General features: G+C 40.0%; 1 protein-coding gene across 1 annotated transcript in view; it reads left to right on the forward strand.

The window, feature by feature from the left end:
• Window positions 1-2,772: 2,772 nt before the first annotated feature.
• Window positions 2,773-27,831, forward strand: part of PARD3 (par-3 family cell polarity regulator) — a 388,174-nt gene continuing 363,115 nt past the window's right edge. Inside the window, exons 1-2 of the mRNA XM_026048772.1 lie at window positions 2,773-2,877; window positions 5,811-5,912. Coding sequence (XP_025904557.1) covers window positions 2,773-2,877; window positions 5,811-5,912 — 207 coding nt within the window. The remainder of the gene's footprint in view (window positions 2,878-5,810; window positions 5,913-27,831) is intronic.

Genomic DNA, 27,831 nt, shown 5'->3' on the forward strand with positions numbered 1-27,831 from the left:
TCCAGAGCTGGCTGATGGGAGGGAGCAGCTGCCCATGGAGCGGGAGCCGTTCCCGTAGCTCCCAGCCTGCTGGCCCAAGAGCTCGAGCAGGTATCAGCTGCCATCTGAGGCCTCTTCTCCTGCTGAGGACCCACGTGCTGCTCTCCTGCTCGGCACCTTGGTTAACGCTAAGCGTTCGGCAGGGCTGGGCCCCGCAGCGATGCTGAACGTACTCACCCACCAACTGTTGCTGCCCGTCCCTGCTCCCGSATCCACGTACCTAGTAGACTGGAACAGTCTTTAAGGGCCTGTTTTTTCCCCTTTTTGCTGTAACGTGTGTTGCACAGCAGGTCTCTGAGTGTGAAACTGCAGCACTTGCGCAGTGGGAATGAGGCACAATCCGCGCCGGGCGTTTGCTCTTACTGCATTGCTGGGCTGGGGAGCAGAGCTGGAATCCAGCTTGTGTTAAGAGCTGTTCACAGCTTTCCTTTTGGCACCCGAATGCTTGTTTTGACGGTTCCCTTCTGCAGCACAGAGCTAGACAGGGAAATGAATGAGTTTTCTGGCAATTTTTCAGATGTATTAGTTCTTTATTAACCATTATTTTCCTTTCAGCCTGTGTTAACATGCCCAAGTGCCATATGCTGGTGAGCAGACAAGTCCAGCACACACCCGAGTCGGATTATTTTGTGTTAGTTTTGATCTGTGTACTTTGCTTTTTTGCCCCGGCAGCTTTGTTTGTTCTCAGAGTGCTGGAGACAATGGAGACAGCCACCCACACCACGTGATGCTCTCTTCAATTCGGGATGATTTTAAACAAACTAGAAATTCGTGCTTGCTTTCGCTCTGTCTCTTCATAAATGGAACTGTTAGTGCAACTAGAAGCCTGAAACKTTGAGAAGGAGGAATTTGCTTGGGCAGCCTGAGTGTTCAGTGAGGGAAGCCCCTTTTCGTTTGAGCTGCTCGCTTGAATACTTGTGCAAGGTTGTTTCATTGGCAATGATTTAAAAATGTAAGAAGACTATATAAGCAGTGTCTGAATTTAAACGATTTCAGTGGTAGRAAGACCTGCTCTGATAGGCCTTACTGAGCTCGGTTTCAAGAAGACCATTTGTTTTCAAAGATGCTTCTCTACAGTAAGTGATACTTGTGGTACTTGGCCTGAACAAGTTAGAAACTGCTGTTCTTGGAAACACAACGAACAGTTAGAAGAGGTGTCCTGGGACATCACCTAGTTCCCTTGGTCTCTCCCGATGCAGCGGTCTGTAGGAGCAGCTCTGCTCGCAGCTGTGAGCTGCCGCTGGGGAGCCCGGGTTGCTGTGGCCAAAGGCAAGAGGTAGATACAGAAACTGCCCTGCGAGGGGCTGCCGTCCTGCTCGAGCCGCCTCTTCACCTCCTAGGTAGGTTTAAAAACAACAACAAGAACAAACCACGCAAACAAGAAACGATCCTCACACCCAGCGACGCAGGTGCAGCCCTGCAGACAGCCCCGCTTCGGATGCTCCGAGACTATCCTGGTGTGGTGGGGGGCTCTGCACAGTTTTCCCAAGGCAGGAGTTTTAGCGGATTTACTTCTCTTTCCTGTTAAAGAGGTCKCTCCTCCTGATGAAGAACTTGGCGGTGCTTTCTTCTTGTTCAATGTGTACGAAATATTCCAGAGAGCAATTGCATTTGTTGTAAATGTTTGTGTTAAACATTTAGGCCTTTGAAAAGAGTAGATGAGCAAAACTGAGACTCCTGTTTAGAAACAAAGGAGTCTGAAATGTTCCCATGCCATTAATAAGAACACATGGCAGTTTCCATTGCTGTTTCTGGATGCTTTGTTTTCCGCATGTGGTCCTTGTTTCCATTATGTGGGAACATGAAATTGTTAGTTACAGAATATTGAATAATATTATTTAAGCTGAAGGTTTTCTCATTTCTTTTCCTGTCTGCTTCTTAAAAAACCGTGTCATGTGGAATAAACAGAATAGGAATGACTGCATTTTTGGGGCTTTGCTAATGTGTTCATGTTGCCACTCTTCATGTTAATGTGCAGTTAGCAAATATTTCTCTTCTATTATAGAATGCTTTGGAGCTGAAAGGGTAGAGCTTAAATTTTAAGTACCTTTATAATCACAGTCAAGGAGTTAAGTGGGTGTACACAGGAAGTTGGAGATCTGACTTGCTTAGACTTGAGCTGAGTGGTGCAATATTCAAATAAACATGGTATAAATCAGAGCCAGCAATGCCTCTGTGCCCGTGTTCATTCCAGTGAACTTGCTGGTTCTTCTGCATGAGGCAGGGGCAAAGACACCTGCCTGGCTTTTACAAACTGTTTGTGTGCTGCTAATTTGCCCATTGGTAGAGCAGGGCTGCTAATGAGCTTTCTGCTAGTGTCCTGATAACTCTAACTACAGTGCAGATTTACAGAGTGCAGTAGCCTTTCAAGCAGCCATAAACAAGTGAGAGAAAAGAAACCTGGTCTTGTTTTGTTGATAGAACAGGAAAATTGCATTGCAATATCCAAATTCAAATATTAAAACAACTGCAAAGCGGTCTATGATGTTGTTTTTCTTAAACTAGCGAAAAAAAATCTGAAGCAGGTTTCTTGGAAAGCTTTTGGATAGTGTTTAAGATAAATTTAGTGTGTTTTTCATCTTTATAGAACGTCCAGCTACCAAACTCCACAGCCAGCTCTGTGTATTTTGCATTTTATACTTTTTACAGTTAGAAGACATGCTAGATGTATTTCACCTCTATGTGGTGCTTGGATTTTGTTCTCTTGGTAAGTGTGGGTGACAGGGTGGCTTGATGGTGTCGCACAAGGGTCTGCGCTGCCTTGGGCGCCTGGTGGCCCCGTGGCTGAGCGCCGGCAACACCRGGAACTGCCGAGTTATGAGTCAGTCGCCGCTCCAGGTATTATTTTTGGCTGCTTTAGATTGTCTAGTTACTGTTATTTAGGAAATTAGGAATATATATCAATTGGTTGTGATGGAGAGAGATGAATTGACCAAAACGTGACCACATCKCTGCTTGCAAAGTCAGTGCAGTAGCCCCTGCACTCGCGCTAGTGTGAGACCTGGTCCCGTCCTCGTTGCATTTAGCAAACAGTGCGTGTAAACACCCCCCTGCACAGCATGCAGCAAATGTGCACGGCGAGAAATGCAGGCACAACATGGAAAAGGAATTTAAATGTGAACATTTCTGCAGTTTAGGTGTTTCCCTTCTGTTTGAYCAGTTATTACGTGCAATTAATTGTTAAAATTTGGACTTGGCCATTCCCGTAGCTTTTCTCCGCCAGATGGCTGGTTTCAGTTTTCTGGGGGAGTCTGATAGAACTGAGCTCCACAAGATGTGGCCGAGGTCCTGCTCCCCACTGCCAAATCCTCGAGTTATGGGAAAACTTAATAGAGCAAAAGGGCCTCAAGAAAAGCACCACTTTGTGTAGTTTGCAAAAGGCTTTAATGAAAAGTTTCATTGTTCTTTCCTATTTACTTACCAAATCCTGCCTGTGTAAATTCTTGCCAAACTAGTTCTCTGTATTTCTTGTCTGGTCTTGCCAATGTATTGTTTTGTATAGGGGCCTTGTCAAACAGGAAAAGCGACCGCCCCTGCTCAGGTTATGGCACAACGTAGAGGTAAGGTAGGGGAAAAAAAAGTGGCCTATCTAAAACKTCTTATGCAATGTTGAGAAACTTTTAAAGGAACTAATTAGCAAAAGTATGCAGTGTATTTCTAAGCTATTTTTAATTCAGATTGAGCATGCTGAAATAGTGCAATAGTGGTTTGGAAGGTGACATTTCTTATTGATTCTGTAATGATGCAGGTTTCCTTACATCTGCCTGGGAGGTGGGGAATGGTTGGGATGGGAAGAGCAGTAGGAGGATGCAGGAGAGCTGGAGCTGGAGCTTGCAGGCTGGGTGCAGCCTGTTTTTATGGATTCAGTCAGGTCCCTGAGCTACCCTTGCACCTGATCTGCCTGTGGTAGCTCCGGTTTTGAGTGATGAGGTTCAACGATGCAGCCAGAAATTGCTGAGACCTTCAGCTAGGAAGGATCAGACTCTTTTAGTCCTCTTAGGAGTGTAAAACACTGCCCACYTTGCCAAGTGTTGCCTCTTAAAAGCCTCAGTCTTTGCATTGGRTGCAATGTCCCCTCTAGATGCCAGATGCAAGGGATGTTTTGCTGGACGATGAGGAAGAGCATCATTCCTGTTAGGCTACAAGTAGGTTTTTCCAAAGACCTGTCTGCAATGGGCTTTGCTTTGCAGCTGTTTTGTTAGGAGACTCGGAAGGATTTCTGTGCAAACCTGTTGCTTTTTTCCCCCTAATTCTATCTAAGAATATGAGTGAAGGGTTAGCATTTAACTGAAAGTCTATGCTAGTGCATGTGTGAAATACAATTAGACTTTACAGAAATCCTATTATAAAAAGGTATGTGTACTTCTCCAATGTGTWGGTGAAAAAGTAAATAAAGTAGAATTATTTTTAGTTATTTCTCACTTTTTATTTTACCAAACTAGATGAGAAGTTACGCTAGAAATTTTCTCCAAGATAATGGACGTATATGTGCATATATATTATGTGCAAAGCTAGCATTCTATCTTGGGAAAAGATACATATAGGATATTAATAAAAGGATATTGAAGGATATTATAAACAAAAAGTTTCACCTGATATTCTTTCATGCAGCATCTCCTTTTACGATTTCATGCAGCATGTGCTCTTAGGATTTAAAAATACATATGGATTTGGAAGAGTTCTGACTGTCCCATTTCTTGACGTGTTCCAGCCTTTCTTTCACCCTCAGGTTGATATTTTCAAAACAGTCAGCAACACCTGAAAAATGCTGGGGGTGCCCGTGACTGATCCCTAAAAGGGATTGAACAAAGTTCTGGGGGGGCAAATCCATTCCTGGCCAGGAAGGGGTAACTGCAGCACCTTAGAAACGCTCTCAGGAAAGGTTTTGTACCCGTTCCTGTTGTAAAACAGGTAGACCGAGGTCCTGGCTTTTAGAAGCCAGGCAGTTTGCAGCGTGCTGCAAATTCAGAGGTCCCCAGCGTGGTCACCTTGTGTGGCCGTGTCTGTCGGTGAGAAGTGGTGGGTGCTGGTGCTGCTCTGGGGGACGTGTGGGAGCCCCGGCCCGTGGCCAGGGCAGCCCTGAGCACCCCGGCAGCAGTGGGGAGCTGCTGCGTGGCAGCACTTGGTGGGTGCAGTGCTAATCTGTTAGTTAATGCTTGTCACTATGTTAGAAGTAATAGTGAAGGCTATAAGCTAGCTCCCCATTTATTTATATGCCTGTGCGTACATGTATGCATACACATATATCTGTATTTTGCATATACATGTAGCTTTTTTAATTTAAAATGTGTAAAAAATGTATTGCTTGTGTAATATTCAGATATCCCATATACCAACCTGCCAATGCTGGCAAAGCACTGCTGGAAATTCCTTTAGTACCATTTGAATGTCTTTAATATCATTTGAATAGCTGTAACATGAGCTGCTCTGCTGTGCCTGGGCTGCATCCCTGTGAGGAGGAGGCACTTGCCTCTCTCTGTGCTGTGTAAATCCAAAAGAGCTGGGAATGTCTCTACCTGTCAGTGTTGGGGCTGTGAATCAGCTAGGTCTGATAAAAGCTGGCAATGTAAATACCTGAATTAGGCAGATTAAAAAAAAAAAAAAGAACGAAACAACTTGAGCTTTACATCATCAATATAATATTTCCTTACTGGAGTATGACCTAAATAGATGCCTTAATATTGAGTATTTGTAGGAATAATATGTTAATTATACCATTTTTTTACATTTGTATGTGATATCTGATTTTTTTTTTTCCTTCTGTTATACAGGACCCAAACTACTGGATACAAGTGCATCGACTGGAGCACGGGGATGGCGGCATCCTRGACCTGGACGACATTCTCTGTGATGTGGCCGATGACAAGGACCGTGTAAGTACAGATGGTTATGGAGGAAGCTCAGAGTGCTGCATATGGTCACGCCAGCACGCAGCATTCCCAGGACACGCCCAAAAGGGAGCCTCGTGCAAAGGTTTTGCAGCGTTTTGTGCCATTTGCTCGACAGAAGTGGGAAGTCTATTACTGATGTGTTCTTGAAAAAGGTACCTTTTTGACAGGATGTCTGTTATTAAAATCCTGATTTTTCCCTCCTTTTTGGCTCTGCATATGTTAAAGCAAGAAAACACATCTGAAAGATAAAAATCTCACATGGGAGAACAATAATGGAAAAAATTGAATCTGTAAGTTAAGATTGTAGCTTTATTATCGGTTGTATACATGGAAAATACTTGCTGTTTTTGGAAAGTGGAATGTTGATGMATTGATTTTCAGAAATCTTCTGCGGAGGACTTGCTGGATACACAGAACATAAGGAGTTGTCCACTTGTTTCTGTTGATCTTGGTTTTTTGGTTGTTTTTCTTTTTAGCAAGAGTTTAGATCACAGTCAGCTAAGGGGCTTTTAGTTACTGGCTGTTGGAGATAATCAGTGTTAGTGTCTGTGAACTGCACATTTAAGTGCGGTGCGGTAAGAAATGCTGCTAGCAACCCGTAAAAGCTGTGTGTAAATAAGCTGAAAAGTGACTTTGTGAAGCCACGTGTGTTTGCTGAAGTTCTCGACCGTGCCTGAGCCTGACACAGATCCCATTTGGAAGTGGGTGTAGGACCCTGCTCTCCTCACCAAGAGCATCCGCAATTGTCTCTGCTGGAAGCAACAGACAGTCTGAAGACGGCTTGAAAATAGGCCAAAGGATGACTCTAAGGTTAATTTCTCAGACATAATTCTTTGCTTGCAGTTGTTTCTTGTGACAGAACTGAACTGGTGTGGTTATTTCAACCCAGACTTTAAAAAGAAACATTATATGAGGACGTGGTGACTCCCCACTGTCTGAAATGCTGGGATTGCTGGAGCTTTCTATAGTAACAGCATGGAGTTTTCAGGAATTTCTTCCATAAAAATAGTGCCCAGCTAAGGTTTCATGAAAAGCTGGATACTATGAAGCACTTTATCTATTAAAAGTTAACTAAAACCTCTGGTTACTTCCTCTCATTTCCAAGTGCTCAGCTGTACGATTAGCTGAGCTTTTGTGGGGGCTGCTGGAAGCCATTGCACACGTATTKCCCGTTAAACTTTTTTGACTCATGCCCTTCTTAGCTCCTCATGTGCTTCTCCTTTCAGAGAAAGCAGGTTAAATTCTGGTGACTTTAAGACCTCATTCCTTAGCTATTAACTTAGCTTTGCTGGCTTTGCTTTTGCTGGAGTGCGGTAATTCCCCACAGTGAAACTCTGTGGGTGTTTTTATGTGCATGACTAATAGGTGAAAAACTCGGAGTGCCACTGAAATAAGCRAAGTCATTATTGCAATATTGTTTTTCTGTGTAGATGGACAAGATACCCATTAACAACTACYAGTGGTATTTATTTCAGCGTTTGCCAAGCTCATTTCCTCTGATTTTGTGAATCTGGCCTGCCAGTGCTGATAGCTTTGATCAGTCAAATGTCATGCTTTTAAAGGTCCTTGTCGTGCTGATTAGGAAGGTGCAGCATAAACATGCACTGTGCTCTGGTGCTTTATATCCTTGAATTACTCATTCTCACTTGACCTTCACATTTGATTCTTTTCAAGCACAGCTCTGACTCTTTTCAGTCACCGCTTTTCAGTTGCCTGTCCCGTATTTTACAGCTGACCTTCCTGGYCGCCTGGCTGTTGGGTTTGAACTTACGTTTCCTCCGTAGCAAGTGTTTGAGCTGTCTGGTGCCGGCAGAAATGGGTGCAGGTCTCATTCCTGCAAGGTGCTTAATACAGCTCCAGGTAGTAACGTTTGGACACATACTTAAGAATATCCTCTTAAAAAGCATTTAAACAATTGAACTCTCAGTATTTAATTTATCATTTTAGGATTAGTTCTGTTCAAAGTTAAAGAGGTTTTTTTTTTTTTTTTTCTGAATTGGGATAAAAATACCTAACATCTTGCAAGAATAAAGTGTCAATGTCTATGTGTTCATTTTCACAAGAAGATCTTGAAATCCTTGCATACGAGATGGCTGTGCTACTTGCTRCCTGTTTGTACTTTTGACAGTTTATGAATCTTTAGAAGTGAGAATCATCCCCAAAGTGATGGTATTTTATTCACATGGTGTTTTATGTCGCTTCTGTGCCATAACTGCTTGTGCAACGTCATGCAAGCACAATGCAGAATGTGAAGCAGCGAGGGATCTTGCTTTCCTCAGAGTAAACTTATTATTTGGCATAGTGAGCTATATTAATAAAATACAAATCTGTAAGAAGAATATATTTACTCCTTTTCTGCTGTCTCCATGGAGAGTTTGTTTTATCCAGTAACAAATATAAAGATCCTTTGAGAAAGCAGCTGTTCCGAGTGGAACAGGAGAAGCATCGCTGTGATGGTCTCCTTCCCATTAAAATGCAGCATGATAGAGTGACTGAATTTAGCTGCTTCTCTCACTATATATATATATGTATGTATATGTATATATATGTGTGTGTATATATATGTGTGTGTGTGTGTGTGTGTGTATATATATGTATACACACACACACAGATATATGTATATATTTTCTCATTCCTTAGTAAAACAGTCTGGATGAATGAAGGTTAACCAGTTGCACTAAGGAATAGTTTGCAACGTTCAATGCAGTTCATGTTAAAAAGGGGAAAACTTCAAGGCTGGMGACACAGAGAAGCTGATTTTGTGAAGCTACCTGGTTCTTTCATAAGCAGCTTTTTGCAAGTCTGTTAGCGTAGTGCATTCAGACAGTGCAAAATGCATTGCAGCTTTGCTGGACTGCAGCTTCAGCATTCACATTACACAATACCACTACACGTGATGTTGATGGAAGTTCATTTTTCTTTTACTACACATAGATGCATCAATAAATACTAATTTGGATTTTTCTTTAATCAAGAACTTTATATTTGATGTTTATGTTTGTTATGGAAAGACAGTTTTCAATGAAAAATATATTTATAAAACAAATATACATCTCTTTCTGTATGCATGAGGGGAAAGGTCTTGAAAAATATTTGGCCTCTAGAAGCAAGAATCTCTTTTGAACTGGTAGCATTGCCACTAAATCCTCCAGATGAGCATATTTGGTACGTTATGAGGAACTCCTTGAAATGCTTTGGCACATGAATATCTAGTCTCTGGATGGCAGAACAAAAAGGGAAATCACTCCCTTCAATTTGATTTCAGTCAGCCGAGTACCTCATTTCCATTATTTTATAAACATATGGTTCTTGTACGTGCATTTTGTCAGCAGATTTTTTAAAAATGTGTGTGAATACGAAAAAAATTGTTTTGGCTTCTGTTGTTTGTAAAAATAGCCTTTCATTTGATGGTTCTCAAAAAAACATATGTCACCTTGACAAGTTTCCAACTAGATGACAGCATATTTGATGACCTCAGTTCAGTTCTTAGTAGGCAGATAGTCTCGACAACAGAAAGGAAGAAAGGAAGAAAGGAAGAAAGGAAGAAAGGAAGAAAGGAAGAAAGAAAAAAAGAAAGAATAAACCAAAATGAAAATTCCCAAGTCCATCCTTTTGACATACGGGTTTTTCTTTTGTGTGAATGTGTGTGGTTTTTTTGTGTGAGGCTGAAGCACATAGACCTTTCTGTGGTCTTCATATTTGTAATATGGAGGTAATTTGTAATATGAATTCTTATTCAAGAATCTTGTAGGCCCTTGTTTATCCCATAGAAATAATAGCGGGGAAATTGGTGTGTGATCTCCCGTTTTACAGGTGYGTGCAGGTTTGAATATGCGCCTACTCTCAGCTGAATTCTCACTGAAATTGTCACTTACAGTGAACAATTTTAGAAAATTAGTTCATGTGCAATTATATATTAGCAGCTGCAGGGGTTGGTGTGCACTGTGGCAAGTAGTGCTGTTTTGAAGCACACTATGGTATGAAATTCATGGTAATTATTTCTAAGCTTATTTGTGCAATTGCATGATATTTTTGGTAACTTGAGTAATCTTTTAACTGTAAAAAGATCAGCATCTTATGATTTCACTTATCACTGTCCTTATAAATGCAACACTCTGTTTCTCAAAAATAACTACTGGTTAATTTACTGCATTTTAGTGAGTATTTGTTAGTCAGAGTTACAGTCTGACTGTTGCTGTTGGAACTCGGGTTTGCTTTGCTTGCCCTCTGAGTAGGAAATATTCAGCCTGTTCTCCAGCCTGTGCAATTTGTATCGACCCTCACTGAGTTCAGGGAAAGGAAAGCAAGATTTGGGAAGGCAGCAATGTTGTTTGGTGCTGTGCAGAGTCAAGCTTCGTGGGCACCTCTTGGTAGCATCCAGGGCTAAGTTATTGGCAGGTCAAGGAGCTGTTGGACATTGTGGACATTGAACTTCATAGATGCTCAAGGAGCTGCAGTTCTGTGTGGCAGACATTCATTTAGCAGACCTGTGTCAAAAGGCAGTTCGTGAACATTCGTAATCTGGAGTTATATTAAGTAATGAACGTGCTGCTGAAATTCAGTGAGATCAGTTGCATGTTATTTGCATCCCCTACAAAGACACAATTATTAATATTGTTAATTTAATACCTGCTCATTTCCAGGATGACGAGAGAAAGCTTTAGCAGTTTTTTCTTCATGCAGCATGAAGATGTGCCAGGAGCTTTTCCCAGGACAGTGGGAAGGACATGAACTTTGGGTTTTAGTGCTAGGCATGTGGTCAGTTCTAAATAATACTCTTGTTTTGGTTACCTCCTCTTGGAGAGCGCCGTTGAGTCRGACACGAGATATACAAAATGTGCATCTGGAAAGGATGGCTGCGTTTGTTTGTGACAAATGTCAGCTCAAAACCAACACAGAAAATAGCTCTGATTTGAGCAAATGCATTGTAATCTTGTGGCCAAAGGCTGGCTTGGGACTGGAGAGCTGTGATTACAGTCTCTAGCTGCTACTGACTTTGTGCTGCCACCCTTATTTTTAGGGTGAGTTATGCAAGCCCCTGTCTTGTAGTAATTTTGGTGCATGCAGGAAGAATGCAATTCTGGTAACCCTGTGTCTGTGCGTTCTGCAGGATGTTAAAGAGCTTTAGAACCTCGTTAAAGCTGTACAGATAAATTTGCGTTATCGTTAGGTTTTCATCAGCACGTAATGAGAGTACTCAGAGTAATGGTGAAGTTGTAAACCTGTGTCTCCTTCCCTGTCGTTGGAGTGAACCTGCTGCTGAGCTCACGTTTGAGTTTTACRTGACTTGGAGACCTCCAAGTGGAGTCCCAAAACTGCCGGCAGAGAAGACGGGGAATTTGCTTGTGCTCCTAAAGCCTGGCTCTGTGGTGAACAGATTCAGACTGTGGAGGGAACGAGCAGCATCTAGAGCCAATGCAATAAATGCAGTAGCAAAGCAATGTAATAGCAAAATTTTAAAAGGTCAAAAGATTACTCAAAATTCCATTTAATATTTACCGTGTCACATGTTCAGTATGCCCTTGTCCTTCCTTTCCCTTCAAAACTTTTCTGTAAAATTGATTTTTGGTGATGATCATGATCTGCCCTGCTCTTGCTGCAATTCCCCTGTTCAGTGCCTACCTGCCCTGTGTCCCAGGAAAGCAGCAGGACCTTGAAATCATTTGGGCCTCGTATATAACTTGGCAAAGCACTTCTTCAGCATGAGGTGTTCTTGCATTTTAAAGGCTTAAAATAACTACTTGTACCACTGAGCTTGGGAAAATATAGATACTGGGAAAGAAACCTTTCCTGTAACAATTTCATGGTTCTTTTGAGCAATAATATTCAAAAAATAGTAAGTAAGAGCCTAACAACGAGCTCTAGATGTTATCTAATGTTCTTAGGACTTTGCTATTTTAATTATATTTTAAGAGAGTTGATACTTTGATACTGAATGAAATTCTGACAACTTGGTAAAATCACAATTCTTCTGCTTTACAAGTTTTTCTTGCTTTGACACTATGGACTCMTTTTGCTGGAACAGGCAGATAATTCTTAGGTCCAACTTGCTGCTGGATTTAAAACAAGTAGAAAATCCAAGTCTTTGGATYATCTTTATTCCAAGGTGCTGCTTAATGAACACATATTTTGGGAAAAAAAAAGCTTCAAATATAAACATTTTCTATGCAAGTATTGAATTTAATGCTTATAGTATTGCTAGTAAAATAAGAGTGAATTTTACAGTGGTAGGAATAGGTAGGAAGGGGTTGGAATATCCATGGGTAGGAATAAATCCAGTAGAAGTAAGGAAATACTTAGAATCAGATATTAATACTGATATACATYGTGTGGATTTTCCTACCATCGCGAGATATTAAGCTATTTTTTTCCTGGTATGCTGATCTTACTTGTAAGTCCTTTTCAGTGCCGTTCTCCAAGTTAGTCATATCATGACAGCTCACTTTTTCTAGAACTGTGAAGACAACATTTATGTTGATGACTCCTTGTTTATTTTTCAGATAAAGTGCTGTATGCAGCTTCTTTTCCTAAATTGCCAAAGTGTTTTTTGTTGCAATTCCCAGGTAGAAGATGAATGGACTGGAGAAGATAAGTTGTAAAAGTTTCCATAGAGATCCAAGGAGCTGCAGGTTAGGGYAGGCACTGAAAATAAATTGGTAAGAACTGTTCTGTAGAGCTTAGCACTACAGAACTACAGGCACTTCCATGCCTGTGATGTACCAGGGAGGAGCCAAGACAGTGTTTGGAAGAAAGTTGCATCCSACAAATCTGATGGAGTTCTCTGGAGAAAGCTGGCCCTGAGCATGCAGTGATTTCATCCAAAACCTTCCCAGGGATAAGAATAAGAGGAGAGGATAATGGAGTGTCAGATAGAAAATAAAACATGTATTGTTCATCTGTTGGTAATTATTTTTCAAAAAGGGAAGAGGAAAAATAAATAATGAAGTGATAATGTTTGGCATCAAACCCTATAATGCCAGTAAAAGGAGGATTGTGAAGAGCTGCAGAAGCATCATGGAAGTAGACAACATGATCAGTGCAATTTGATTAGGGCAGGTGTGATGGGCTTGGGAGAGAGAATCTTTTAGCTGGAGGCACACAGTAGTGAGCTGAAGCTGTAAGGCAGGTACACGACACGATGAAACACCATGAAGCTTTCCAGTGGTGATGAAAAACTGTGAAGTTTGTGCAGGTTCAGGCACAATTTGGACACCACCTCTAAACTCATTCTGTCACTGAAACTAAAACAGCAGAAACCTCCTCCTCAGAAAAGCATCTGGATGCTTAGGGAATGTTGTCAGCCCACTCAAGCGTGCTGGTGTAGGAGAAGACTGGTCTGGGAGCTGTCATGTTGTTGGGAGACTTTCTACTTCCTCCATGCAGAGGCAAACACACCAAACAGGATTTTGCAGAGATAGCAAAAGCTCAGAAGAGCCGCCAGTGTTGATTTTAGGCTTGAACTAAAGGCTTCTCTACCAGACAGACTAGGACTCAGCCTTGAGAAGAAGAAAGCAGGAAAATGAAGGAAGCGAACTGTAGAGGACTCTAAAATCGCAGGGACATGGAGGGTACATTCATCATCTTTTTTTTTTTTTCAGTGTGAGGTCTGGCTGCATTGAATGAAACTGAGGTTTTCATTATCAATGCAAATGACAAGTGATGCATTTTTGTGTTGAAAAAAATATACCTTTAGTTTTTAAACTTGACTTCATTGAGTGTCGCAGACTCTTGTATTAGGGGAATTGCAAGTAAAGTGCCTAGTCTCTTTACTTAAAGACTCTAGACTTTTTTCGGTATCATTAAAAGTGTTAAGGACATCTGTTCCCATCCTAACTTCTCTCTCTGTCTCTGCCTCTCCYCCTCTCCTATATGAATGTTCTTTCACATCTTGGATTGTTCTCRTTAACTTTCCCTGCCCCTGTATTAAATCTAATGGGATTCTTACTGAGGTGATCGGAATTGCATTCAGTATTTGATATCATGTCAAATGTACATTTAATCAAATTAGAATGAGATAAAATACATTTTAATAGATTTTCATTGTTTATTTGTGCCAAATTCTTTTGTTTCTTTTATTTCTGTACAAATAAGAGCATCTTCAGATTAAGTCATAAGAGCAGCTGTCTGTAAAAGGCTTCCARACTTTCCTTGACCTCAATTTTTATAGTTCATTCTGTGACTTTCAGCAAATGCTGCAGATTTTTCAAGATTTGGAGAATATAATTATACTTGAGATAATCTTGGTTTAGAAGCAAGAGTTATGCTGAATTGGCTGATTATTTCTGTTCTCCTAAAAGGAGGTACTGATAAATCATAGGAACTGTTAATTTACATAGAGTGTCAAATTCTAATTAAGAGTCCCCATAAGCTAAACTTCTAGTTTAGCTTCACGAGAGTCTTGGAGTGATGAAGGCCTCACAGTGTCCAGTTTGTCTAGCACTGAAGGTATATGTAGTATATACCAATGTATACTGTACACACTCTATAGGCAGTATCATCTAGTATGTGGCTATGTCTGATAGCTACTATAATATTATAAGCCTATTCCAACAGAGAGATTCTTCGTACTAAAATTTCATTTAACAATGAAAAAAAAGGAAAATTTCTTACTATGGCTTGTAATATAAGGCACTACTTGGATGTAGTGATTTTACATTATATGAAACAGTGTTTTACAACTCTCCGCAGTGTGAATCTCTGCAGAAATCTGTAGCGAATCTAGAATTAGGTCATTATGACTAATAAATGTGCAAAATTGTGGTACTTTTTCATTAATTTCAGCAATATTGCTCTGTCCTAGGGGTAAGTTATTTATGCTCCAGCAAAGGAAAAAAGTATGATTCACGTTGGTAAAGGGATTTCAATAATGCCACCCTCTTTCCCATTTATATTGATAGTCTTAAAAGAAATGATGTTATAACTTTACAGATATTTCTTTGTAGAGATGGGTGAGACTCATTCACTAGAGGGCTGACCCATATTAAAGCTTAATTATAGTAGTGGATAATCCTACAGGTATAAATTATTCACAGTTGTTTTGCATGAGAAGTATCATCTTGAATAAATTAAGGAAAGGTTCTGGCAAAGACCCTGGACCGTGGCATAAATTTGCCAAAAGGCAAATTTTGACTTTTTTTTTTTTGTCTTTTTCTCTTTTAACTCCGCTTTAAATCTGCTGCTGGCTGCATGGCCTYCGTGAAGGCCTTTCCCAGAGATGCAAAGCACATTCCCATGTTTGCAGCTTGGTGCTTGGGTTATGTTTTGCTTAGCTGCAATCAATAGGAGCAAGTTATGGGATTATACACCCCTGTAGTGCTCTTTGACTAAGGTGTTATGCAAGGGAAACATTCCTAGCTAAACACAGGCCTGCTACAAAGCTTGCAATCACAGCTGTTGAGAACTCATTAGTGTTGTCCTCTTATCCATCGATACTAAAAGGTCTTAAGAGWGCTCTGGGAGTTGGTAATTGTTTACCTGTAGTGATGGTGAGATGAGAACGTAGGCTGGGGCTTTATTTTCCAGCTGGCTTAGTAGATAATGTGCCTTGTATGGTTATAGCGTGACTGCTATCTGAATGAGTTTAAAAACCTGCTCATAATGAGGAGCTAGCTAGCTCCCATTGAAGGTTTCTTCAGCAAGGACCTTAGGTCCAAGAGTAAGAAAAGAATTCCCACCTTTTGGGGAAGCTTCCACCAGGCTGACTTTGCCAATATGTAGTTAGAAGTAGGCCAGAAAGGAAGGAGTTAAGAGGATGCTTTGAACCCAAAGTCTTCTGCTTCATCCCCACACCCTGTTGGTGCACTTCCACACCCTGTCGGGGTGTAGGAACTACCTTCCGTTCACCTTCAGCGTGCTCAGCAGGATAGTCACTACATTTTTCAGATTAGCATCACTACTGAAGCCTGTTTGAGTTTATACAGCAAGGAGGAGTTCTGCCTGCTCTTCAGGGCCATACAACGTTGCGAGGGCACCAGCTTTTCTCATTGGTACAACCTGCTGGGAATACTGAAGTTGGTGGTGGTGGGGTCTGTTCTTTGTAGGTTACTTCATGCCCCCATAGGATTGAAGACTCTTCCCTGTAAAGTTGGTAGCATTTGGAAGCTTCTTGGTACTCAGTTTTTGTTTTTTTGGGACATCTCTTGCTTGGAGTTAACCATATTGGAGTGGAAGAAATGGCAGACACACCTAGGAGGAAGATTACAAAGAAGTCCTCGTCTTTTTCATATGATCGCCGGAGAGACTCAGTGAAAGTCAGGAGACAGTCCAAGTCTCTCAGCTTTAAGTCACCTACGCTGGATGCTCAAAAAAGACAGGCACGAAAAAAACAGGTTTGTATTTGAATGTTCTTGGGGTGCACTTACCTTAAAAATTGTCTTTGCTTTGTAAATACTTAGAAGTTTGTAAACCTCATCCTGTTAATGACTACTAAGTGGAAAACAGTCTCTGCTGATCGGATATCTGCCTGTGTGTACGTTGTGTATGTATACAAGCTTGCAGGCAGGTAAAGCTGGAATCTTTTACTATAATTTTTCTTTTGATTTGGTGAAAGTTGTAGCAGTGAATTTAACTGTAAGAAAGCTGTCTGCATCTCCTTTGCTCTTAAGATACGTGATGAGTGGTTTATGTTTTTGTCTCCGGGAGTTGCTCTTATAGTGTGATATGTGCCCCATATTGGTTGGTGGTAAGTTGTGTCCATAGTGCTAAAAACATGATGGATACTGAAATCTTGGAAGTGATTATTCAGATTACAGCTGTTTCGCCACTCTCCATTATTTCATTTATTTATTTATTTATTTATTTTTATGTTGAAATGTACCAGACAGAGAGCTCTAGGGAGTGAAATATTTAACTTATTCTGGAACAGGTAACACGAGTCCACAGCAGCAGCAGCACCTGTTCTGGTGGGACCAGTTCTCAGGGTTAGAGGGCAGCTTCATGTCTTGGCATTATTGCGCTTCCTTAGCAAATGGCTTTCTTGCACAGGTCTTTATCTTTTATGGACGGAATAGTGATTAAGTGTGACTTTGCTGAAGAGCAAATGTACTGGGCACTGTAGTAAATTGAATAAAAACAAGTGAGTCAGTTTGAGATGTCTTTGTATACTGATCTGCACTTTAATCTTATGTGGAAGAAACACGGGATTGCTGATGGGATGGCCATCTAGGTCTCTGAATTGATGGATGCACATTGAATTTTCAGGGCAATTTTTAGCCAGCTGTGTAGAATATACAACTATTTAATATTTTGCAAATAGTTGGACAAATGCTTGGAAATAAAACAGATTTTTATTAGCAATAAGAGCGAACATGTCACCTGTATGTTGTTTTTGGGCCCTGATATTTGTTCCAAAATTTTGAGGTCCATGTGCCAAATCAGTGCTAAGGGAGTTTAAGTTACTGTCTTGGCATAAGTTTCACTATCAGCTTATAAAATGATTTTAAAAATGATAACAATTTGATTTGTTAGAGTTCATGCTTAAGTTCTGCTTACTATTTCTGTTATTTCGCAGAGTTTAAAATGTCTATTTAAACTGTAAAAAGTTGACTATTAGAATATGAGGATATATAATGACATTCATTCTAGCTTTAGTGTGCTTCCTTAGTATTAATTACAGTTCTAGCTGAAGCCCTTCATCTTGGAGCAAATGTTTCAGAAGTTTTTTAAGTGACAAAATATTCACAGAAATGGAAAACACCATTAAAAAGGCTCCATTTTGTACTTTTTTTATACTCTACTATCTGATGTAATTTCAGAAGTAATTTGATAAATCTAAACTTGGGTCGATGTAAATTTCCAAATTACATGTTCATTAGATCTTTCAGTCATAAGTTTAAATTAGTGAGTACCCCTCAATTTCTTTCTCAATTTCTTTCCCTATGAGGTGGTTTTTTTTTTTTTTTTNTTTTTTTTTTTGGATAATTGCCATGATTACTGTATGACCTCTAGTGGTTACTGAAAAATATGCTCTCCTGCTGAATTCAAGCTGATGCTTGAAAAAATCCCTACCTTGTATTAAACCTTCTGGTTTAATTATTTAATTATCTAAAGTGTTTTTTTTTTTTTTTTTTTTTTTCATCTTGGAAAGAAAAATCAAATGAGAAGTAGCTCAGTTACTGCAGCAGAAGAATTATTGCTCCCAAAGAGCCTTGTTTCTAACTTTAGTCTTGTTTCCATGTTTATTTGTATGTTTTTTCCAGTGTTTGTTTGACATCTGAAAATATGTTGAACTGTGCTTTCRTCTGTACTGATTTCAGAGGCTATAGTAGACTTTGCTGCTTGCAATATGTGTGTTTCTACACGTGTTGTTCCACAGAAGATGACTTGTGTAGACTGGCAGATTAAAGTTAGTTCTTTTACGTGTCTTGGAGGATTGATATCAATGCAAGTCCCTTAACATAATAATACCCGTTGTACCCCACAATTTCAGATATCCTGAGGCATGTATAATATACACAAGGTAAAGAGGAACAAACATTTTCCCAGATAAGCTTTCCATTGATCTACCTCTTCAATACAAATGATTCTCTTRTTCTGTTGAATTCCTTCTCTGCTCCTAGTACGTGAGGACTTTGCTGAAATCTAAGGAATTAAACCATTTTTAAAGTGGTCACCTTTTGTATTTTTTGTTCTGTCCGTGTGACAGATGTGAGGTATGTCTGACTGGCTTATGAGGTAAGAGTGTGCAGTGTGGTTAATACCAGTGGAAATATTTTCCTGGCCTGTTTCAGTGGGGATTATGAGCGGGAAGGGAAGGCGGGAAGGGCCGCGTGCGCTCTCAGGTAGCGGCACAAGCGCCGCTGGGCCCTGGCGAGCGGGTGCTCGGGGCTGCGTCCCCCCGCACGGGGCTGGCGCTTACCCGCGCTTGGCACTCTGCTGTGCTGCCCTTGGGTACTCCAGTGGAAAAAATGATGCAATGTGTATGGATTTTAGGGTAGAAAATATCATATTTACTTTCATTGGAGGCTCATATGGTGTTGATTTGAAAGGAAAAGAGACTGTATATGCATATGGTGACTTCCAGCAGGTGCATGGTGACTGCCAGGAGGCACTAGTATTACWCATAGACTATGTTGCAATGTTTGTTAGTTTTAAGAGAGAAAGAAAAAAAAGTCTATTTTAATACTGTGAATGAAGAATGAATCTAGTTATATGAACTATATATATATGTGTTTGTGTGTGTGTGTATATATATTTATATATATATATATATATATGAAAGCCTAAGTAAGTTTTAAGAAAACTTAAGATCCTTATGTACCAGGGAAAATAAAACAGACACCAGTGTTCTTTTTTTTTTATTATTTGTTTATTTCTTTTTAGCTATTTCATGAGTGCTTCTAAAATCATATCTCTCTATGTGATTGCTTGCTGACTGTGTAATCACATGGGTTAGGACTTCAGCAGATCAATTATGACCTGAATTTTTTTTTCCTGATAGCTACATGCCCTTTGGTTACAAGTTTTCCAAACTTGCCAGGATTTTCAACGCGTACTAGAATTCAGAGAACTTGTATAGAACTCCAAATGCATGACTTGTCCCATATTATTGCTTGTTTCCTGTTTGAATTCTGCCAAAGGGAGAAAGAAGAACTTTTTTTTTCTCTTTTTATATAATCCCAGGCCTCTGTGGTATGCATTTTCTACTAGTCCAGGTGTAGAGACACATAGTGAGTAACATTCAGACCTTATGTTTAATCTGACCTAGTTAATAGGAGAAGCCCAAGTTCATTATTATGAGCATCTAATTGTAGACTAATGTCTATGAATTTTTGCTTTTCTGCTTTCCCATTAGAAAGAATCACTGGATGGAAGAAACCAGTCAGGAAAATTAGCAGATGAATTGCTGGGGAAGTGAGGAGAGAGGGTTACTGATGGTGAGCAAGGCTTTATCATATTGCATTTGCTGTAAAGGGCATGTATAGGAGAAATGTTCCTGCTACAAATTACTGGTGACTACCAGTTCCAGGGGAAAAAAAAAAAAAAAGGCAAATCAAGTTATCTGAAATTTGTTAAAATGAATAAGTCATAAAGAAAAATTTGTGATGAAAAAGGAATCGCAAGTTAGGTAATTTTTAGATGTTATCTTTGAAAGCTACAATGTGTTACTGCTTTATTTCTACCCCCTTTTTTGCTTTTAAGACTATTTTTGGAACGCTTTGTTTTGAAGTCTCTTGGGAACTTGAATGTGTTCCTTGGTGAGAGGGAAGTCAGGTTGGCTGTTAGCTGTCAGGATTTGCTGTTAACATCTGATCCTGTTTGTTTTAAAATGAAACCAGACAAGCATGTGAAAAGCAAGAAGCATGTGATGTGTGTAACAGAACCCTAGGAGATAAGAACATGCGGGTTCCTCCAGTAGCTTGGTTGTTAGAAGAAATTTGGCCTATCAAAACTCAGTGATTTTGGAACGTGGCCAGCTTTTAAATGGGGCGGTTAGCCACTATTATTGAAAATGCCATCCTAGCAAGGTGAGGTTCATTTTAACTGGCTAAACAGGCCCATCTGGAGCAAAATGCATAATAAAATCAGAACAAAGGCGAGAGGCTTAGTGATGTTGAGCTGTGCGTTTGCATTCCTTGTCTTTGCAAGGCTTGCTCGTGGAGGCTGCGGTGAATGTCTGCCTCAGAATACTTCCTTGGATAAGAACAAAGATAAGCAGATGGAAATAAATCAGTGCCTTGGCAGTGCTCTCGGCAGTGCTGCCTGGGAAATGCCATCTACTGCGCTGGGTTTGAGTGCCCTGAAAGAGGCAGAAGTGGCCTTTTGTTAGAGGCAATGAAGTCCTCTTGTTGGCTTATCTTGGTGGTTTATATGGAATCATGTATGATCATAAGATCTCAGAAAATACTTTATCGTGATGTTAAAATAATGGCCACGTTGCCAGAAGCTTTTCAAAGGTAATTGGTGATTTATTTAATGTGAGCAAACCGCTGTGCGTTATTTTGATCGTTTAACAAGCCCAACTGAACTGAGCAACCTGTCATTTTTAATTCTCTCAACAATTACGGCTATAACTCATGTAAAGGTTAGCACTGTTTAGCAGAGCCCCTCGGGTTGCTAAGGGTGACGATCCATGATAACTTCAGAGAGGTTGTGGAGTTTCCTTTGGAGAACTTCCAAACCTGCCTGGATGCCACCATGTGCCACGTGCTCTGGGTGTCCCTGCCTGAGCAGAGGGGTTGGACTGGACCATCTGTCCAGCCCCAAAACAGAAGAAAAGAAAGGTGCCGGGGCAAATACTGGGACTGTGTTGTCAACTGCTGGCCAGGAGGGAGATGAAGATGGGGTAAACACAAAAATCTCTGCGGTCCAGAGTTGTTGGGCTCAAGGCTGGGAATGACTTGCTGCAAAYGGAGCCACTGATGTTCTTCCAGAGCATGGGAATCTCCCCCAGCAAGGTCCAGTAAAGCAGTCCTCGTCTCTGCCAGCTCCTGCCTGCCTAGAGAGTGAAACAGCAGATCAGCTCCATGGCTCAGCAGRGCAGAATTGCGCTAAATACAAAGTGGGAAGGACATACGGAGCAGGGAAGTGACCGCTCTCGCATGTGCATGTGGGTGTCACAGGGGAGACTAGGTGAAGTTTGGTTAAGCGGAGGCTGCCAGGCTGAAGCAGTGAGAGCCGGGCCTGCCAGGCCTCTCCTCGTGTGTCCTGTCCCCCAGCCGTCATCGTGGTGGGAAGGAAAAAACAAAACAACCCTCCTCGCCCAAAACAAAGCAAAACAAAAGCGAGGAGGAAAAAAAAAAAGAATAAGGAATGCTGATTTCTGGACATATCTTTCTGGACATATCTACTGCACACCTYCCTGCTTCAAAACGCTCATGATTCCAACACCTTAGCAGAAGCAGAAAACCAGCTTTAAAGTATTTTCCATACTTGTCAAAAYGCAAGAGTTGTGACAAACTTGGTAACTCTTAGAAGAGTTTTGCCGCTCTTTCTATTTTGTGGAACACTTGGTCACTTAATTTGCTTTAAAAATTGCTTTATTTTGCATTATATAAGAAATATTTTGAGATATATACTGAATAGTTAAGTTCTGATTGTGTAGTCTTTTTCCCCCTCTTTATTGAAAAAAAAAAAATCTATGGTATTACAGAGCTTGCTGATTGAAGATCTTTTACAAATAATGAGTTTGCCGCTTGCTAATAACATTTTTTTTTCCCCACCCTTATTCTGTGCAAGAGAGCGAGGGAGTCCTGTCTTTGCAGTAAGTTGATTTCAATGTTTCCTGGCAGAAAGGAAGGAAAATTAATTTTAATTATCTAAAAATATGTCCCCTGGCTCAAAGTGTAGCTCTCAAGTAGAAGGCAAGCCGTGTTTTACTTGCTCAGCAAATTCTGTCACTTGAACCRTGAATTGGTCATGGAAGTAATAGAACATGGGCCATATCCAGTGGGAGCTGTCTGCTTTCACACACGTTTCAGCTTAAGCACCTAGGTTCCTTYGATTTGTGGACTGTAATTTTCTCTGACGTTATTAGGGGCTTTTAGAAGAACAGCCACTGACAGGTGACATCCATCTAACCCGCTGCTACCTACTCTGACTTCAGCCTACAGACCTGTAGTGTCTGTCTGATTTGAAATATAGTAAGTATTAATGACTGCTCATCTGTTATTTAAAATAATTAGGAAGTAGTGAAAAGAGTGATGGTCATATTTCACACCTCGTCTCTAGCTGGTTTCTTGTCATTTGTTATGATTCTGTTACCTTTTGTGACTGACAGCTTTTCTTCTTCAGTAATTTCACTGGGAAAATGGAACATTGCTTTATTTTTTTCCTCCTACAACCTTTACTGTAGTTTTCAGTAGGGTTTGAAATAGTGAACTGTTTTGAGTGGTGTTTAAAGCTGAAAAAGCAAGATCTTTGTTCTCATTATGAACTTCATGAAAAATAGATTTTTATTGAATTGGATATAATCAAGAAATGATTGATTTGAGAAATTCACAGAAATCRTTCACTGGACCTTTATATCCAAGTAGAACCAGTACTTTTTCTAGGAATGTGTGGATTTCACAAATCTTTTCTTGAGAGGTTTCCGAGGCACAGGATGGCAATCATGGCCAAAAGTGGGCAAAGAAGGAAAAGAAATGCAGAACAGCATGGTGGTTTGCCTTCCTATTGGTTACCTGGGCATTTGTAAATTCAATCTACCATATGCTTGTTGTATTAAAAAGGTGTATTTATGTTTTTGTATCTTTGTTTTTTTTCTATAATACTTCTGTACTATAAAGGTGAATATTTCCTTTTGTCCTCTTCGTCTTTCAGATAGATTATGGGAGAGTTTTAGCAATRCAGTTTCTTCTTTTTACTCTCCATTTATGCTGAATAAATACATAAATGTGTTTGGTGTCTGTTGCTTGAAAAGAAATCCCTACGAGATGTAGCTGGCAGTAACTGAACTGTGTATTTGGCTTTCATTGCAAGATCAAACTTGAGATGTAACTTTATACTTATGTGAATYGATGTCCCACAGTCTGTCACTGCTGAAGTCAATTTGTTCATTAAGGACTGTTCTTATTAAGCTTTGTTAGATTATCTTATACAGTTCTCTTTAAGTAACCAAATTTTAATAAAAGAAGGTCCATCACTTCCTCTTGTAATAATTTGTCATGTTAAGGCATATTAAATTGAGGTCTTTGCTTCTAGTATTGAATCATTCYTGTGGCAAATTTTTCACAAAAAAATAGCTATCATAAACATGTCAGGTGTCATAACTAGAAGTCAGCGGTGAAAACTTTTAAAATATTGCAATATATTTTCATTAGAACAAGTTGTCAGGAGATAACATATTTCTCTCCTTGACACCGGCGTGCTGCGTTGATGAATGACACCAAGCAGCCGTGTTCCACTTTATTACGTTTCTTATATGCAATATCAGAGCTGCAAAGGCAAGACRGAGACATCCGTCTTTTTCCTATCAGCTTCCTGCAGCTGTTGGATTTGGAGCGGAGCGATAGAGCGCTGACACTGAYGGGGGTGTGGGGACCGTGAGGGACCCGCGCTGTGGGCAAGCAGGGCTGCATGCCCTTTTGCTGCTTTGTTGCCTTTTTAGAAGGAGMATGATGTCCTGAGTCGTTGAAAATGTTGGTGCTTGCTGGTATAAAACAATAGAGCTAGTGTGGTGCGTGCAAATTTATGCCCMCTTATTTATGTGTGATTAATTTATGTTTCATCCTCCTTCCACTTGCTGTCAGAAGTTAGGAGGGCTGAGTGTAGCCACTTACCCTCATGCAGTTTATAATCAAATTATAAACTGTACGTTTATAATCAAATAACTTAAGGGTTGCTTTTGGCTTAATGTTGTGGAGTCAAATGACTGTTCTTTGGTACTTAGGTACTTGAAGATGTATGTTTGGATTGCAGAACAGGGAAGTCAACAACTTTTTTTGGTTTTTTTTTTCCCTCTTCATGTATATTATAAGAATAATAGCAAACATTTGCTAAAAAACAATCAGACAAAACTTTAGTCCTTCCAGATCACACAGTGATCATTTACTCAGTAAATAAACTCCATAGTAAACTCCTTTATTCTTTGCATATGTAGCTTGCAAAGTCCCTTGCTGTTTCTATAGTTTGCAAGTTACAAGTTTATGGTTCCATAAACAGAGGAGTCCTGCAGAGTGCCCAGCCCTGGCAGGTCCATTGAGCTGCTCAGTCTCTTGAGTAGCCATCATTTGGGAATTATTTAACAGTAATTTAAGAGATGAGCCCATAGAGATGTTACAGAGCTGGCATATAATGTCTAGCAGCGTAAAGACCAGGAAAACCATCTTGATTTACCTGTTCTTTCCTTCTTGCAGCCCTTTCCTTTTTATTGCTGCCAAAAAGTAAGTATATTTTCATCCATCAAAATGAAAAATGGGCTGTTAGGCTCATACCCACTTTACTTTTATTGTAGGAAGAATGCTTGACTAGCTGCTCTGAAGTTACTGCATTTACTTTTTGGAAAGGTCAATGTTCTCTTAAGGGTTCTCAGGTACTGTATGGGTATTAAATCCAGGTTAAGCAAATATTTGGAACTGCTCTTATCTGTTCTTAATTGTCTCCAAATGTAGTGCCTTGGTTATATTCAGTCTAGATAGACTGCTTTGAAATCCCCCAATATACTCATGCAACAACTTTGTGAATGTACCTATAGGTAACTTTACAGAGATTAATGTATTAACCTTTCGCTGTATTTTATTAAACAGCTCTTTATTCTTCTACCCTGAAATTGAAAAGTGGTTACAGACTTGGGCTTAGTCTGTCCTGGTCCTCATGCCTTTTAGATCAGCATTTTGGTGTGACTCATAAAACACAGCAGTTGTTACTGATGCTTTGATCAGCCAAAAATGTCTTTTGAATTTATGGATTTTGTTTCAAGCTTCTCTGTTGTAATCCTAAAATTGTTCCATGGGAATCATAATCTGAAGGAAAGAATTTTTAAAAAGCCCATTAATTATATTGATTTATAAAACAGAACCTGATTTTAAAATATTTTTAGTTTGTTTTCAAGTTGATCACTATTTATTTTCTTAATTTTACTTCTAGAAAAGCCAGTTTTAATGACAGTCTGAAGTGAAAAGGCATATTGCTGTTGAGAGCATTATTCTTGCTGTCATAACAAAATTAGTGAAGAAAACAATTTGAGCAGTAGGGTTTTGTTGGTTTTATTTTCTGCTTCATTATACCTTTGGTTCAGTAGATAAATCAAAAGCAACATTGTAGTAGAGTGAATTAATTTAATGTAAGAAACTGAGTAGAAAATGAGCGACAGAGCAGCAAGCTTCAGTGGAGACAGAATTAAATCACTGCCTTGTGCACAAACTTTATAATAGGACTTCCTTTTAAAATGATTGTAAGATGATTAAAATAATGAAGAAATAATATGTAATGGAAAAAAATAAGAAATATAGATGTAATTTACAGAAATCCTGGTGATCTAACTGTGATAAACTGTTGATACTTTCCATATCTGGACAGTGGCAATTTACGTGGGGTTTGGAAGGTTCGTCTCGTCTGTGTTTAAGCCATTAGGCCTAATTGTGCTGCTCAGTGATTGAAACCTGAAAACTTTTTGTCATAGAAAAAGAATAGACCACTATTAAACAAGAGAGTAAATGCCATACAGTCGTYTGGTTTGTTCAATAAATACCTTTTTGAAAAAGAAAACTGAAAAATTCTAAGAATTAGACGTGAGTATGGCTGTTTTGTGGGATCACAAAGAGGAGATGATACAAACGCTTCTGCCTGGAAGACTTTTGGGGATGAAAGGGACCTTTCCCCTGCATCTTGCAGCCAGTGGCTTTTTGGCTCTATCACAAACATGCTGTAGGACTGTGCACAAGTCTGTTGGGGAGAAACTTTTTATATGACAGACATCAGTAACACGGAGCAGGAATGTGGTATGACAAGCCCTGATTTTGTTATACAGTAAAATCGTGGGCAAGTGAAGGTGGGGTCGGACTTTTCTCCTAGTAGTAAAGAGCAGTAAGGGGAGAAGACTGGAGTACTCTGCTGATGAGTAGCTCTTCCTTCTGGTGGTGATGTATTTGGGACTTGAAAGGGACCCTAGATGCACACAGTTTATGTCAGACAGTTCTTTTTTACTGTTTCAGGACCTCTCATCCTCTTATTTTCTTGACACTGCATCAGCTTTGGATGGTGGGTAGAGAGAAAGGAGGTATCCACTGGTTGGTGGGAACTAACTGGAGTCAGCGGAGGAAGCGTTACATTAAGCGTATGTGTGGAATATCAGGATAGTTGATTTTACATGCGCTGTAGCAGATCTAGTGTTTCCAGTTCTTTTAGTGGTTAAATTTTGCAGAGGATATTATCCTTGTAATCATGTATAAACATGAGCTGTAAATTTCAGAAAAGTTTGCATATTGAAATGAACAGCAGAAGATTTGAAGATTTGAGGTTTTATAATTCCAGATAAGGCCCTAAAAGTTTAATCCAAGAAAAATCTGACAGTTTAACATTTTTTACTTTTACTTTGTGTGTGTGTCTGTCTGTGTGTCTGTGTGTCTGTGTTTTAAAGCTCATAAATCCATCTCTCCCTCTTCTCCCCGGAAAAGGGAGAGACTGACTCMTGACTCCTGACTTAAGATCACAAGGCCTCCAAATAAAGTGTACCTTCTCAAGAGTGAATATGAGAGGAATAGATGTGGGGTTTTTTTTTCTTACATGAAATGCCCTAAGGCAGAAAACCAAGTCCTTCATGCAAGGAAATCACGTTTCAGAGTCAGATACAGGAGGTGCTGTATTGCCGTGCCTCGTGTTCAAGACATATCGTTGACTTACCAAAGAACAGGATTACTTATATTTATGTGTTTTTTTCCTAGTCTTTGTGGATCTAAAACAATATCAAAAAGTGTAGAGACATTTGTACTGGTGTCACTAACCTGGGGTAAGAGTTCTTTTGTGTCTTRGTAAGAGCCCTCTCTTAGAAATTGAATTACATGGATGTGTTCAGTCATTAAGACTCTTCTTCAGACAATTGAGGAGCAGGAAGCCTTCCCAAGAGGACAGGAGCATGTGATGAAATGAAGCTTGGAGGAAAGTGGGGACTTTCCTGGCCCACATGAATTTCCCTATATGAATGTGAAATGGAAAGAGTTGAATCAGGARTAGTGGCATGTAAATCACTTGTTGAAAACTGTGTGGGTACTTGAGSATGGGAAAGAATTAAATTAAGGGTTTCCTGGGGAGATGCAAGTCCTGCAGGCAAGGACTCTTGTGCTTGTCCCATGCGAATCGATATGAGCAACAACAAAAAGTAGTGATTAGTGGATGCCTGGAAGAGTCTGATCTTTTGGGGAGGAGCTGGCACGGTTCCCGTCATATCTCACAAATATAATCATATATATTGATAGATGTATTGAGAGAGGAAGGCTTGCCCTGGGTAGAGGAAGAGTGGGTCAG

Source organism: Nothoprocta perdicaria, unplaced genomic scaffold (genome assembly GCF_003342845.1).
Source record: "Nothoprocta perdicaria isolate Ctin4 unplaced genomic scaffold, notPer1 scaffold_57, whole genome shotgun sequence".
Lineage (NCBI taxonomy): Eukaryota > Metazoa > Chordata > Aves > Tinamiformes > Tinamidae > Nothoprocta > Nothoprocta perdicaria.